The following is a 16,097-nucleotide window of genomic DNA, read 5'->3' as shown; positions in this document are numbered from 1 at the left end:
GCATGAACCGAATTCAGGTTAAGGAACAGAAATGCTGAGGACTGAAAATATTAAATGCTCGGGAAACAGTAAAAAACATCAACAATATTTTACAAACGAGTTTTTTATTCATGACAGTGATGTTTAAAATTCGCCCCGTTTATCTACTTTTTAAATGGGTGTATATTTTTGTATAAAATTAAAAAACGTTTATTAATTAATTTCAAACGACGTTATAAAAGCAGTTTTTGTTATTAATTATCTTCCACTTGTGGAATTATGCCCGTAATGTATTTTTACAAATTTATATTCCTAATTTATAATTTAAGAGACCGATATAGGCACTGCGACGCTCGCCAGAGTGGAGCAGCAATTTTCTCCATTCAGTTACCCTTGGACCACATTTTAATCAACATTTAATTTAAATGAAATTTAGTTCAGCACAATGTTTTATTTTTTAATTACATCCAATGGTCTTCGAAGCTCAAGTTTGGAAACCCGAACACAAGTGCGTCAAAAAAGCTCCCCAAAACTTAATGTAATTATTGTAGTTGAATGCTCGTAGTAGACAGGACTGTAATAGGATCTGTCCGATCAGTGGCTACTTTAATGTTTTCTTGACATTTCATGACCCCTAGAGAATTAACAAATAGGTCTCCCGTTTCCGTCCGTCTGTCTGTCGTCTGTTGTCTGTGTCGATTTTTATTAGACAGAAAGTCAAATCTTGTACGTATTTCAGGAATATCGTGCAAGTGGTAAAATGATTATTTTATAAAATAATATGCATACGTGTGGATTATGAATCCGTCCTGATTTTTTACTGTAAAACACCATATTAAAAAAAAAAAAACAAATTGCGTAGCCAGATTTTACAATTTAACTTTGAAATTTAAAAAAGTGCTCTGAAACCTTGCAAACATTTCAAGATTGTCGTAAGCATGGTAAATCGTTAATCAAGACGTATTCATCATTTGGTTATCAAATTTTTGGCGAATAAATCCTACGTAAATATAGAAAATGAGTCTATATGTACTTGTGGTTGATCAGTACATTCATATTTTTATGTAACTGTGTATATAGGGTGGCTCAAAAAAATTAATGACGCAAAATATGTATTTTATTGATCTGTTATTATTAGTATTACACTATACCTAAATGTTGATGACGTCATCACGAAATTTTGTGATAACAAAATTCACTTGAAACGTAAGGATAAGGAGGACTTTAACACTACATACATATCCTTTATTTTAAGTTATAAGTGTTATAAAAAATAAAATTCGCAACAAAATGGTTATGTTATTTTGCACTTCAAGGTCTAGGGAAGTTCTGTTGACGTAGACAGTTTTTGTAAGATTTTTCGGAAACAAAATTATCTACTTCATCTCAAGACAAGTGAAAAGTGATATCACATTTACTGAAGTTTTCAGATTAATACACGGATCGAAATAAAAAAACCACGAATTTTTGAAAACTTGTCTTTGATCGTTGCATTTTCAAGTCAAATTTTCAAATTGATCACACTTTGACAAGAAAATTCTATTAAAGCCAAATCTACTAAAAACTGTGGCTGTCCTTGATCGTGTTTTTATTTCTTAGTCGAGGCTATGTTTGACTGTCAGAGATAATTCTGAATTATATACTAAATAAAATGCTATTTGAAAATTTTCGTTGTTCTTATAGCCCCTAGAAATACATAGTATCGTCATCCATTGTTGTACGAGTGGAGCAAATGCAGTTGGTAACGCAAAACATTCCCCTGGTTTGGAATCAAATTTTGTCAGCAAAGTTGACAGCGCGTAAACCGTTGTTATCACGTGGTCTTAGCGTGCACATTATTCTTGTTTAAAGTCAATTATGTGTCAAATAATATAACTAATAATTATTAAATAAGATTTTAATGATTAAATCTTATATTTTATTTACATTTATCTAATCAACATAAAACCATTTTAAATTTCGCGGTCTGTCAAATGGTGTCAGTAATTTTTGTTTTTGTTAAGTTTCCTCCAGGTTTGCTCCACGGTGACGATACTATGTGTTTTCTAGGGGCTATAGTTGTTCTGACAGTGACTATGTGATTATGATTTTGTTTCAATGCATATAATCGAAAAAAAAGTCTCTTAGTAGGCCACAAAATTTATTTTTAAAATAATAATGTTGGCAATATCAACGCGTTATTTGTTTAGTTTGATAGTTACTGTCAAATAAAGTCACAATTCGCTGCGAGGTCAGTATCATAATTTAAAAAACAATTAATTCCATGGTTCCCTATTGGACTTTTTTTGATCATAAGGTTTTTGGTACGGGCAAGAAAAATACAAATCTTGTGTCCAAAAAAAGCACAAAATCGAATCCATTTTTAATCACTTTTGCCAATCACAGACAACAATAACTTTAAAAATTTCAAATCACTTTAAAATTTTAACCGTTAACTTCTGTTTCAGTAATATCTTACGACTTTTTTAAAATATTTGCAAAGATTGCACCGAAAAAAAAAATTTACTGACCTTTCAAAAAAGATTCTGACATTTTGAAAACACCTCTGACCTAAAAAAATTAAGTTGTTAGACATATACTCAGGGACAAAAATATGATATTTTAAAATTATCGTAAATGTTCCACAAATTCTAAAAAAAGAACTAAGTTATTTTTTTAAATAGCACAGCCTATATATTTTTATATATTCTCATTGGCCTCTCCCTAGGATTTGTAATCATCTTTTACTTTTGAAACTCGGATGCGACGTTGTCAGATTATTCTAATTTTTTTGAATTTTGTTGCTAAAGCAAGGGTTCACAAAAGTATTGCAATAATGTTATTTTTAACAGTTGTGTTGCAATATTTTATGGAGAGATAAACAGAGGTATATACTTTATTGTGGTATTGTGGTATACAGAGTGTTTATACAAAATATAAAACGTTACAATTTTAAAATTTCGATATATCAGTATTTAATTAGAACGCCCTATATTTTATTAATATATCTTACTCTGTATTTTGTTATCTTTATTTCGTTATGTCGGTGTGTTTCTCAACAAAGTAAAAAATCGCCAAAACTATCGACTTTAAAAATTTTCAGAAAATTGGAATAACTTGGCAATGGCGCAGTGGAATTTCAAAAATAAATTTTGGTTATAAATTCGACGAAAACATCAGTTGCAATATGTAAAAATGTATAGTGTGCTCCATTTGAAAAAACGACACTTAAAAACAGTGCACTCCGTATAGTACAACTTTCGCCTTTAATTTATTTAATTAATGAGATATTTAAAAGGGCGCTTAGTGGCTCACCCTGTATATTTTAAATAAGGGCTGATAATAAAATTACCGTCAATTTGCCGTTTCCCATAAATTAAAATTTTGAAGGGATGATAAATTGTCATAATAAGAATTTTCCGAATGGTGAATTCGTTGGGGTGAATTTACTTATCTTTCGAAAGGATTGTTACTTTTTAAATTGAACTACTGTTTGTACTTCTAAAGTGAGTGACCCTAACAAAATGACAGCTACTAGAAAAACTTTAATACCCTAAACAGAAAAAACAAGTGGAGTTTATAAAACATTTTTGATTACGCCAGTTGTTATAAAGGCAAACGGAGTTCGTTTTGGGAATTAATTTTCAACTAATTCGAATTTAATCCTTCTCTTTTGGCTCCCCACTTAACGCTTAAACGACAAAAGTCACATTGTCTTATTCAATATTGAAAGCGCTTTCAAATGACGCTCGACATCGCTATTTAAAATTTCCACTGAAGACAGACCCATTACCTCCGTCTTGGAATTTTAAAACGTGTAATATGCTCCAACGTAAAGTATTCGTTTATCCATCGATGTATTTAAAGTTTCGTGCAACTTTTAATTCGTTCCAAAGTTAGATGGAAAAGACAGAGGTTGGAATTATTACTCTGTGCTAAATTAAATAGGTTAGATTTTGAAGAAAATCTACCGGTAAAATTTTGACTTGATTTCATAACTTCTGCAAATACTTGTTTATTTGTTTTTATTTAGAATAAACAAAGTCTCTACAAATCATCAAAACTGAACGAATTTATGGAGACACTTTATCTAACTTTTTTTCAACAAATTACGTGAAATCTCGTTACACCATATTCAACATAATGTATCGATTTAAAATGAACAAAACATATCGTACATTACATCATCACAATGTTAAACTCCAACCAACATCTGTCTAACAATTACCAGTTAAAATTACCTAAGTAATTTATGACTGCACCAGATAATCATGAAAATTTAATTAACTCGGTATAATTTAACGTCCCGCATTTTGAATGTTTTAATATAATTCAACAAATACAAGTGAGAATACAAACGTGAAGCCACTTAATCAAGACCAAAAAAGTCTTATGAATATACTGTGCTACCGAAAGCTTGAAAAAATATATCTGAATTATTTCTTTTATGTTACTTTGGCCAATCACAATAGGTTCATCAGAAGCCCAGCTTCTAAAGAACAAATATCAGTTTTCAATTTGGAAGGGTATTGTCCTCAATTTGCTCTTCCTGCAAAGAAGGCAGCTTGATGGATTGGCCGTACTACAAAAAATTCGGGTGAATTTGTTAAGGTGTCTACTGGACCGGCTGGTCACGCTGCTAATAATAATCTGACAACTAGAATCTAATTTAAACACAGCGAAATTTATGAAGTCTTGAAAGCTGTTATTTATGACCAGTTTAATTTAGTTTTTTTGTATTATTACAAGATTAGTGTGAAATATAGTTCGGATTTTTTTTGATGCAGTTTTTAAAAATGGTGGAGGCGCCAGGATACTATCGAACCTTGAAAAATGATACAACAGTGGATAAAATTATTCCGAAACTTGATGCAGACAGCAAACAGCACTTAATTAGAAATGCTAGGTTACACCTGCTCACAGATATTCAGATTATAACTAAATCTAATCTAGGATGAAGTGCAAACGGTTGTGGTACGATAAAGTCCTTCTAACCAACTGTTACCTACATGTAATATAACCCTTGGGTAAATTTCCAAAATTTAATTCATTAAAATTCATGGATGCGCTTTGCACATTTGCTTTTAATGTACAAGTTCTGTATTCCCAATAGTTAATTGAATAAAAAATTGATCCTGTCGGTTAACTTTCGCACAAGCGATGAGCTTCAGCAGCGGTAATTAATTTAAGAAGTTTCCGGCAATCACATTTCCAGTAAATTGTTATTAAATTTCTACAGAATACAACAGTTGTTGAACGTATTTTAAAATCGTGGACGAATTTGTGTTACTACTTAAAGGCTTTTTCAGTTGAAATCCTTTCAAAGTGGATGTGGTAAACGGCGTGGCTGCTTTAGGCATAGTCATTTCCTTACAATAACAAAGAGATGAAGTTTTTCCTTTAAATACAATTTTTGCGAGATTTTCCTAACTTAATTATTTTCCGGTTCATAACGCATTTTCATTACCCACAATGGAATTAAATTCTATCAAGCCCTAGCAGACTTACAAGCATTTGGGAAACCTTTTGTTTTAAATTATCTACCCAGCACTCACTTTTTTATTTTTCCTAGTAATTTATGCCAAGTTGACGATAATAAGTTAATAATAGGTTGCGTTTTCCTCCCTTATTGACAAACACGCTCTGATTAATTGAATAACTTCAGACTTGTGCAGCAATTGATCATCGAGTTTCGCCAGTGTCAGTTGCACAAAACGGGCTTACATAAAGCAACTAATTAATATTTTTCGCAACGTAACAGGTGTTAGGTAAGCCGTTAATTACGTAATCAATATTCTGTTACAGAAAATTATGGCCAGTCGGGAATTCAAGCCTTTCGGGAGCTCGCTGAAGAGGTTGACGTATGTATAGCACGGGAGGACTCTATTTTAAGCAAGGCTTCAGACGAAAGCTTCAATAAAGTCATTTTGAACTTGAAGCAAGATCCGAAAGCTTTTGTTGTGGTGTGCTTTTGCGAAGGATTCACAATCAGAGGGCTGTTGAAGGCAACGCGGCGCCTCAACATGACCAACCACTTCTTATTCCTAGGAAGGTGAGTGTTTAAATAAAAGCTGATTACGTGTTGTGTTTATACAATTAAAATTTATAATCCCGCAAGCTTAATATTTAATGGTAGAGTCTTTAACTTGAAATTTTAGGCAGATTAATTTCACTCTACGTGAGAGGCTTTATCAGTAATGCGGAGTTAGCTTAAGCGGCATGTGAGTTCTTTTTTATAAAAAGGCAGTATGAGCGTATTTTCAAACGTATAATCGTTCCTCTCTGGTGTAATATATTTATGAACTAACAAGGGTGGTTAATTGAAGAAATGCGGTGATATTATGATCAAAGAATGATCCACAGAGTTAAGTTTAACATTTTTGCGGTGTATATAAATTGGCTTTTTAAAAATAAAAACGGATCTGAAGTTATGTAGACAGAACTGAACTCGCACTCGTACAATCGAAAAAGTTCATAGGTCTCTCGTTTCCGTCTGTCTGTCTGCCGTTTGCCATGTGTCCGCGCCTGTGTCGATTTTTACTATATAGATAATCTTCTAAACTACCGCACCAATTGTTGTGAAATTTTGTATGTATATTAGGAATATCATGTAAATGATTAAACGCTGACTAAAATTCTATCTGATTACCCTCACCACCAATACGGTGACATCATCTCCAAAATTTACAGTAGTAAATGTTATTTAAATTTTATAAAATAACATACTTTTCCAGCTGTAATTTATGAATCCGTGTTGAGTTTTTACCTTAGACAATTTAACTCTGAAATTGTAAAACTGAATGCAAACGCTTCAAGTTTATCGAAAACATGGTAAATCGTTAATCAAAATTTATCCGCTTACGCTCTCCATAATAACTGATGACGTAGTCTCAAAATTTTGCCAAATAAATCTTATCTAAAATGTATAAAATATTATGAATTATAGTTGTGATTTATCATTCCATATATATTTTTTAAAATTGCATAAACAGGGTGACTTAAAAAAATTAATGAACGAGTCAATTATTTATTTCATTGATCAAATCAGCTTTGAAATCTTGCACACCTTTTAAAGTTATCATAAGCATGATGAATAAATGTATCTGTTTATCCCCTCCAAAAAATTTATGACGTCATCTCAAAATTTTGCCGATCCAAAATGTGCAAAATATAATGAGTTTATTACTTGTGATTTATCAATACATTCATATTTTTTTAGAATTGCTTATACAAAGTCACTAAAAAAAATTAATGAATGAGACAATTTAAAACTCGTATGCATATTGCAACAAAAATAGTATTATAATACAGAGTCATCAAAATTGATTGAGAGAGTTGGTAAACCTGAACTTGAATAATTTGGTTTATTAAGTTGTATAAAAATATTGGCTGTCAGATTTGAAGTTTCAAGTTTCAAATTTCAAAACTCAGTGGCGTCTTTTTTCGACTTTTTTTTTGGTAAAAACATTAGTTGTCAGATTTGAAGTTTCTAATTTTTGTCACGCCACTGAATTCATTGCCATATAACCTTAAACAAATCTGTCATAAGGTTGACAAACTTCACGACAAAAACAGGGGGTACCAACTCTCTCAATCAATTTTGATGACCCTGTAGTCCCAGATTTGTGGGAAAATTATATAAACTATATATTTATAGTTGATAAAATAAAATTATTTAACTCATTGTTTAATTTGTTTCATCATGTCATAATTTAAAACCTACATACTTAATGTTAAAAATAGAATAACGTCAATAAACCACAGGTGTAGAAGAATATAAAAATGTAATAATAAAAATTTGCACTCATTTGTTCCAAAATATTGATAAAGTCATATCAAAATACATGGTAACTATTAATGCTTGAAGCAAATTTTTATGTTGGCAATTTTGGGCACGCCTAACAAACTCTCTTAAAATTTCTAAGTTATTATTCTAATCTCCACAGATACCGATGCCCTGAAGGAAATATCACATAAACCTTTAATGAAAAATACCACTTGTTGCATACGAAATTAGCAGAGTTTCAGAGCCTCGAAATATTATATGTTAATAAATTTACAGATATTTTTATACATGCTAATTAGCTAGATCATAAAACTAACAATTTTGGTTGTTATAAGCAAATGTACTTTATTTTAAGAATTTATGTAATGCCAGTAAACGAGATAATGTATCACGAATAAACATAAAACGTATCAAACGTCTTAGTACTTAAAAACCCCCGACAAACAACAATGAGCACTTAGAAAATCTGAAATTGCTAAAGATTCGCTACGAGGGGCGCTGCGCTATCTCTAGCTCCGTCGCGGCGACGGTCACTGCACTATCTGTACCTTCATCGCTGCGACGGCTGACGCTCTATTCCCACCTTCGCTTGAACCAAACTAATTTCTGTACCAACTGTCTTATGAGTTAATGATTTTGAAATGGTTGAAATAATTACCATGAAACATAGCTAAAAACCAACGCAATTAAACCAGCTTTCAAACAAAAAGCCGCATTGAAATCGATTCACAATGTCTGTGTGTATAGACATCAGATGATGTTCTTAAAATAGATGAAGTGATTATTGTCTTCAAGCATAGCTAAGGACCATCGATTAAACCAGCTTGCAAGGAAAAAAAACGCATCTGGGGTTAATAATAAATAATTAATAAAACACAGTTCTTAGCAAACAGGAGGCATGTTTGTGTTCCAAATTTATATGAAACAAAATATACACAGATAGATTTATATCGTTTAAATAGAATTTACTTAGAAAGCTTTTAATGTGGCGTCATCAAAATTTTTGGTGGAATGGACAGACAAATTTTTGTTAGCGATTTATCAGCTTCAAAACTTGTACTAAATTTTAGAGCAATTAATATAATCGTTTCTAACATAAATTGTAAAGATTATATTAGAAAATTTAGAATTTTTACTCCCTGAGCATAAGCTAAAGAAGTATTGTAATCGAGCCCATCATTGAATTTCTGGCTACTTTTACGTTTTCTCGGCGTTTCATAACTTTTAGAGTACGAAAAAATCGATCTCCCGTTTCCGTCCGTCTCTCTGTCGGTCGGCTATCCGAATATTTATTAGCCAGTTAGTCTCCGAAACTACTGGACCGATTGTTGTCAAATTTTGTATGTTTATTAACAATTTCGTATAGATGGTAAAACGCTAACCAAAATTTAGCTAATCATCTCCTCAAATAATAGGATGACGTCACCTTCAAAATTTACATCCAGATTTTTAGAAAAAAATCGAAATTGTATAACAACATTTTGCAATTATTTAACTTTGAAACTGCAAAACCGAATGCTCTCAAATATTGCAAACTTTTTAAGACTGTTGTAGGAATGATAAATCGTTAATCACAATTTTTTCGTTTATGCCGCCCCAAAAAAGTGATGACGCGATTTTGCAATTTTGCCGAATAAATGTTTTTCGAATTTTATAGAATTACACACTCCTGGATGTGTGATTTATGAATCCGTGTCGAGTGAAGAAAACAAAGTTGTATAACAATATTGTACAATAATTTACACATTGAAGTTGCAACACTACATGCTCTGAAAACTTGCAAGCGTGTAAAGGTAATCGTAACCATGGTAAATCGTTAATCAAAATTTTCACGTTTATGCTCCCTAAAAATTGATAACGCCATTTTATAATTTTACCGAACATATTGTTCTTCAAATTTTATAGAATTAGTGTGATTTATGAACCACTGTAGGGTTTTTCCCTAGACATCCAGATTTTTGGGAAAGAAGTCAAAATTGTATTACAACATTTTACAATCATTTAACTTAGAAAATGCAAAACTGACGCGCATGGTTAAAAATGTAAATAAAAATATATATAAAGTAAACCGCATACATTTTCGTATTTTAAGTGCAATGTATCCAACAAAATTTTGAGATGGCATCAAAATTTTTGAAAGGGATAAATTTTGTTTAGTGGCTTTACGATTATCTCAGAGGGTTTGGAAGATTTCAAAGTAGTCGCTTTTGCGTTTTCAAAAACCAATTTTTGATAGGAACATATCATTTATTACAATTTAAATTAAAATAGGAATAAAAAAAAGATATTAACACATTGTTGGTGGGGATGAACAAATAAATTTCGTTAGCATTTAACCATCTACAAAATACTCATAAAGTAGATCCAAAATTTCAGAGCAATCGGTTCAGTAGTTTGAAGATTCCGTCTTTAATGTAATGGCTAGCAGATATTGAGAAATGGGGGACTTACTTTTCCATATTTTAGGAACCATGAGATTTCTAAAAAAAGAAACTTACCGTTCGTCAATTAAAAAATATCAGAAACGTAGTTTATGTGGTCTTTGACTGCGACTGTCATTATGTTCTATTATTGAAAAATTACAACAACTGTCGACAAAATACAGGTTGAACTGGAATTAATTTAATAAAACAAGTAAACAAGTCATATTATTTCTGAATCAATGAATAACTTCATGTGTTTGTGATTGTGTGTTGAAATTTTTACATTCAAAATACCCCAGCAGAATTAACGGAAAAAGCAACATATACCTTATTGAATTTATTACCAACGATTTCTCGAGAAAAATATGAAACAGCCTACGGTTAACTATAGTTCAAAATGAGTTGTATGCTAAGAAGTTAATAAAAATGTGATTGTAAAGTTATAAACTTAAATAAATTTGCCCAGAGGAAAAGTGTGATCACCAGAGTTAGGCAAAGCCGAAGTGATCGGGAATCAAATAGACAAATATTAAAAACGACGGTGTGACGTCAGGCGATAAATTTGGCTAGTCGACTGTGCAGTCTCAACCTCAGTGGCGTTGCAATTCAGGGTTTATCTGATCAAGATCATCACGAAAATTGTGATGTTGAATAGTCATTTTTAATTTTCAAAGCATTTTAACACCTAGGAGAACTCGTATAACTGAGGAAAACCTAGAAAAAGTAGTGAGTTATTAAGAATTCCCGAAGTTGTGGGCCACAACTGCAATAGCGCTGGCTATCGGACGGCAATGAGCATCACTTCCGCGATGTTGAGAGACGAATGAAAAATTATTATTATTCAAAACTGTTCAAATTTTATAATTAATTATAATTTTTATAATATGAAAAATAAGTTAATAAAGAAGTTACCATAACTTTAATTTGGTCGTAGAAAAAATTTGTGTATTACACGTGCCAAAACGCTGATTTCTCAGTCGTGTGAATTATGGGCACAATTTGCACGTTAAATGCAAAATATAAAATTATTCATAACCGGAGTTTCCCCGACTACTCCAAAATTGAAAATTTTGAAATGTGAAGTCTGATAAAAGTTTGATCGTGAAGTTACTGCCGCATGCAGCTTATGTGTGTAAAACTTCAGCCAAGTCTAAAAACATCGCCTGGAACATTGTCCAAGGATTCATGGAGACCCGAAACTGATTTAGAATCTCCATCCCGACCGATATTCGTAAAGTGATTCCAAACATCCAGTTTTTTCTGTATGTAAGTTTTATGAATCTTTATCAAAAATAGCAGATAGTAATGCTTTTATTTGACCCAGAATTTCTTTATTCTTGCAACGGCGGCAAATAGTAGGTACAAAATGTCTGTATTTGCCCTTTTTACGGAAAAAGAACGAACGGTATCGCCTAAAACCGTTTTGCTTACATTTATTTTACTTCACAGGAGAAACGGTTAAATAAATTTTTATGTGGTAATACAGTAATTTCTTTCACCCACGCGTTCATTGTCTCGTCTAAATACGGTTGTACAAGCACAAGAGGATTTACACATTCGCAAATGTTTAATTCTCCACAATACCTAATTTTCTTGTCCAACTAGCACGTATACTTGCAAGATTTGCATTAAACAGAATTAAACGTATGTTCGCACTTACTAATGCAGATGTTAAGAACAATACACACCGCTGTATTTACATTCAGTTGAAGCATCAGCTCCAGTAAAACGCTTTGATGATTTCGCTGAGTATGAATCCTCATCTGACTCCCTCCATATTGTTGATGTAATCTATGGCTGTCATGTTACCATCAATGAGTTTAATGAAGCATAGGAACAGAGTTTAGTTGCTGTAACTAAGGGTTATCCCCACGGTAGATACGGTGTATTTATCACGTAAATGTTATAAACAGTGAGTATCAAGAGAATTAATTCGTTCTACTTGAATTTTAAACTTTGCGATGTGGGAACGAGAGTCGATTCAGACATTACAAAAATTTATTTTTTATTCTAAAATAACCATTTATTTTAAGTGCTGCAATTACGATTAGCAATTCAAATTATACTTTAGCTCAACTTTGGCCAAGTTTTAAAATTAGGTTCTGGCTGGAATATAACTCGATCTCTAGTTGCTTTTTTTTTAATTAAAATAAAAAGAATTTTATTTGTCTCTTACGAGGTTTTTTAACTCTTTTCTTAGGAGCAGAATACTCATTACAGAGAAAGCTTTGTAAAAGGGCTGCTTTAAATTAAACGTCCATTTAAAAGTATTAGGAATCATTGGATACTAAAAAAGTGACGGTTTAAAATGCAACAGGTGAAATTCAAAGAGCAATTCATTTATTCCAAGCGATAAAATATTGATTCGTAAAGAATTGTGTGCTTACTCTTAAGTGTACAATGCACCAATTTATGTATGTTGTAATACATATATTCCAATACATACTAAGAACATTTTTAAAGTAGTAAACCGCAGCCGTTAATTATTGTTTCAATTCATCGAGAAAAGTAATCTTAGATGGTTCAAATTAAAATTTTCCACTATATTGTTCGATTGTGTCAGTATGGATCATATTTACGCTGAAATTGAGTTATATTAAAAAGTTAATCGAGTGGCAACAAGTACGCTTAAAAATTCTCCTCGCGAAGGTAAACAATCGATACAATAATGTTCTGATATGCTTCAGGCATCAAAACCCTATTTGATTCCTGTAAATTCTAGCACGGTGTTTGGATAGTTTGAGCGCTCTCTGGGTTGTGAAGGATATTTGATAAAACGGTTCAGGATAAGTGATACTCCATTGGTATTTGTCGTGAAACCTTAACCTAACAGAATAGATCAGGACGAACTGTTCCCGGGGTAGGTATTTCTATTGTTCTCGTATACATCGAAGTATAGTTTCAGGAATTCAATCGGTACTGAATATTGGGTACACTGACTCCAGATTTTTGTATCGTGCGATTTTATTCGGAATAACTTTCTAAGGTGATAATACTGATAATATTTTATACTAAGTAAATGCTCCTGTTTTATTCCATAGAACATTTATTATTAAAAAACTGCGGTAAACGTAATCGCGCATCTTCAGTGTAATTGTTATATGTAGTTGCTTCATGTTTGTTAATATTTATTTAAATTATTTATACAAAGTGTTTGGCATCCTATTTTATAGATCCTTCTTTTGAAAAAGGAAATTTATTTTATCAATATCGTCCCAAACTATTTGTTTCAATATTTTACCTGTCACAACTGTAAGGTGCTACTGACATTGTTGACGTTAATCAAGTGTCTTTATTTAAATTTTTCTACCGCCCACGTTTTTTGGTTTTCTAATAGAGCTATTAACGCACGCAAATGACGTCACAGCAGTTCGTTAATAGCGGAAAGGCGTTCTTTAATAGATCTGGTGTAATTTAGATCGGTAAGATTGGTAGCAATGACGAGAAATGTCAGGTGAATGTCAGTGGCAAATTTAAACTTAAAATTTCCCATGTTTCCGGACGCGTAACTTCTTCGCAAGACATTTTAACCAATTTTAAATTACAAAAACTCGAATTGGTTCGAGTTACAATTGTTGTTGTGAAAATTCGAACCTCAAATATTTCGTGGTTAGTGTCAGACCGACCCATCACCAACCACGACAAAAGTCCCCAGATTAAAAAAAAATGCAAATTTCAATTAAATTTTGGGAAAAAACGTGTGCGGTAGAAAAAATAGTATAAATAACTCGTTCATAAGGCCATTGAGGTACTCATCCTTTATATAACTCGCGGCTTCGCCGCTCGTTCTATAAACTTGGATTCGTGCCTCAATATTTGCCTTATGAAACTCGTTCTTTAATATACTATTGCCGTTTTTCTGGCTGGAGTTACTAGTGTATAGCACTAGCCCTCACCACCGCACATTAATTTTTCTTTGTTGTAATAGGAACCGTCAGGGGACTGCCTACTTTCATGTTTTCTCGAGGTTTCATGACTTGTAGAGTACGAGAAAGTACGTCCCGCGTTTCCGTCTGTTGTCTGTCTATCAGGGACGGCTGGTGTCAAGGGATACAAATCGATTTTGTACAGTAGCCTTTTATACTTTCGCCTTCGGATTTGTAGCTTGAAAATAGCGCAAGTTCGAATGAGACATGAACTTTTTTTTCTTACACTGTTACTGCTACGGCGAGATCAGAAATGACTGAGTTTCTTGGCAATCCTGGATTTTTAGTTGAAATTGGTATGATGTTTTTTATAATTTCCGGTTGTCGGCTGCCAAGATTGACAGATTGTTGACATTTATAATTTGCAAAATATATCCAAAACATAACCTAAATTGTCACATGTCACGACTGACATATCTGACGCACAATTACTTCCGTTATGCCAACATAAACAAAAGAAAATTCACATTTTTGCTTAAAAAGTACTGCCAACAGACTCAGTTTAGTCTGATCACGAGGTATTATCTATTTTTTTATAACATTTCAATAACAAAACACCCCATTGTTTTGTTACTAGAATTACACTGCACGTGTCGGAATTAACATATGTGTCCGGAGCAGAGACTTTAATACATAGACTGGCTGTGTCAGGAAAAACGTGAAGTTTTTCGACCACCATATTGCTTATAACCGTAAGTGCTCGAAATTTGAATTTTCCGGTCACAAAATGCAATTTAAAATGTTAAATAAAAAAGACAACAAATTGTAATTATTTATTTAGATAAAAATATCTATATGTATATGTAAATTTCTTTAAAAATATTAATGTCCTTGAAACAAAATTAATTTCGTGAATTTTTGTCTTAAAGAGATAGCTTTTTCACGCTCAGTACTTAAGCAGCACTCATAACCTATTCCGAGAGTCAAATAATTTCTCAAAATTAATTTAAGCAATAATTTAAAATAAGAATTATTTAAGTCCAACTAATCCATACTAAACAAATGTTCATTATGTAGAAAAAAAATGTATGGTCCTACTTTGCAAAGTTAAGGCAAACATTTTAGTTACCAAATCATTTTTAATGGCCATATTTACAAACAATCTCGTAAGTCCCGACACACAACCACTTTTATTTCGAGGTCTAGAAACGTTCTGTGCTAGAAACTACTGCTGCTAACCACCACAACCTCACTTAATTTGACATAAAAGTTATAGCAATGGCGTCCATACTACCCTGCGCCGTGGCTTCACCAAAATGCATTAGAAATGTTACTAACAGCCAGTCTATGTATTTAAAGTCTCTGGTCCGGAGCATTTTCAAATGGATGATTCACTAGAAATACAAGATAATCTTACTTTTCATCAATGCATTATATTTTTGGAGCAATTGTTTATCCATTGTTTAACATGGGTGAAGGAGAAGGGTGCTTCAGACTGCATTATAAACAAATTAACAGAGTGTGTTTTCATAACATAATGCGCTCGAATCATACACAGTAGCGTGATATGGGTATAAGAACGACCACACCTACATTTATCTACCCATCAAATGTTGGGTAACATGTTAAAAATTGTGGACTTTTGCATTGTTGAAAAATTTCAAGTATATTGGAATAACGTGGCAACTTTTATATGGGATTTCAAAAATACTGTAAAAATAGGTTAATCAAAGTATCTAAAAATATATAGGGTGTTCCTTTTTAAAAAATCACAGTTCCATGTATGTTGCGTCTGAAAACAGACCACATAATTTTAAATGTATCCTGTTTAAGGAACTGTATAATTTTTGTCCGATATTTTTGATATTTAACGAGCCCTTAGTGACATAGCTTGTATTATGTAGGTGTTCTAGAAGTATATCTATCTATCTATCTTTTAGCTAGTATTAGAACATAAAAAAACAACTCCTGACTATATTATGAAACTTGAACGAGTAATTTAGAAGTGCAGTTGTATATTTTTAACTAGAAACGATTATTTATGGTGATGGTAAAACTGTAATA

The 16,097-nt window shown here is 32.2% G+C and overlaps 1 protein-coding gene across 2 annotated transcripts in view; it reads left to right on the top strand.

Moving 5' to 3' along the window:
* LOC135126954 (metabotropic glutamate receptor 5-like) overlaps nt 1-16,097 on the top strand; it is a 114,353-nt gene that overhangs the window by 46,122 nt on the left and 52,134 nt on the right. For both annotated transcript variants that reach the window (XM_064053210.1, XM_064053211.1), the window contains exon 3: nt 5,764-6,010. In XM_064053210.1, coding sequence (XP_063909280.1) covers nt 5,764-6,010 — 247 coding nt within the window. The remainder of the gene's footprint in view (nt 1-5,763; nt 6,011-16,097) is intronic.

Source organism: Zophobas morio, unplaced genomic scaffold (genome assembly GCF_036711695.1).
Source record: "Zophobas morio isolate AGI-343-1 ecotype UQ-CSIRO unplaced genomic scaffold, CSIRO_AGI_Zmor_V1 ptg000011l, whole genome shotgun sequence".
In the NCBI taxonomy this organism is placed as follows: domain Eukaryota; kingdom Metazoa; phylum Arthropoda; class Insecta; order Coleoptera; family Tenebrionidae; genus Zophobas; species Zophobas morio.
Note: the sequence above shows the minus strand (reverse complement) of the source record. Positions and strands in the feature narration are given on the sequence as shown.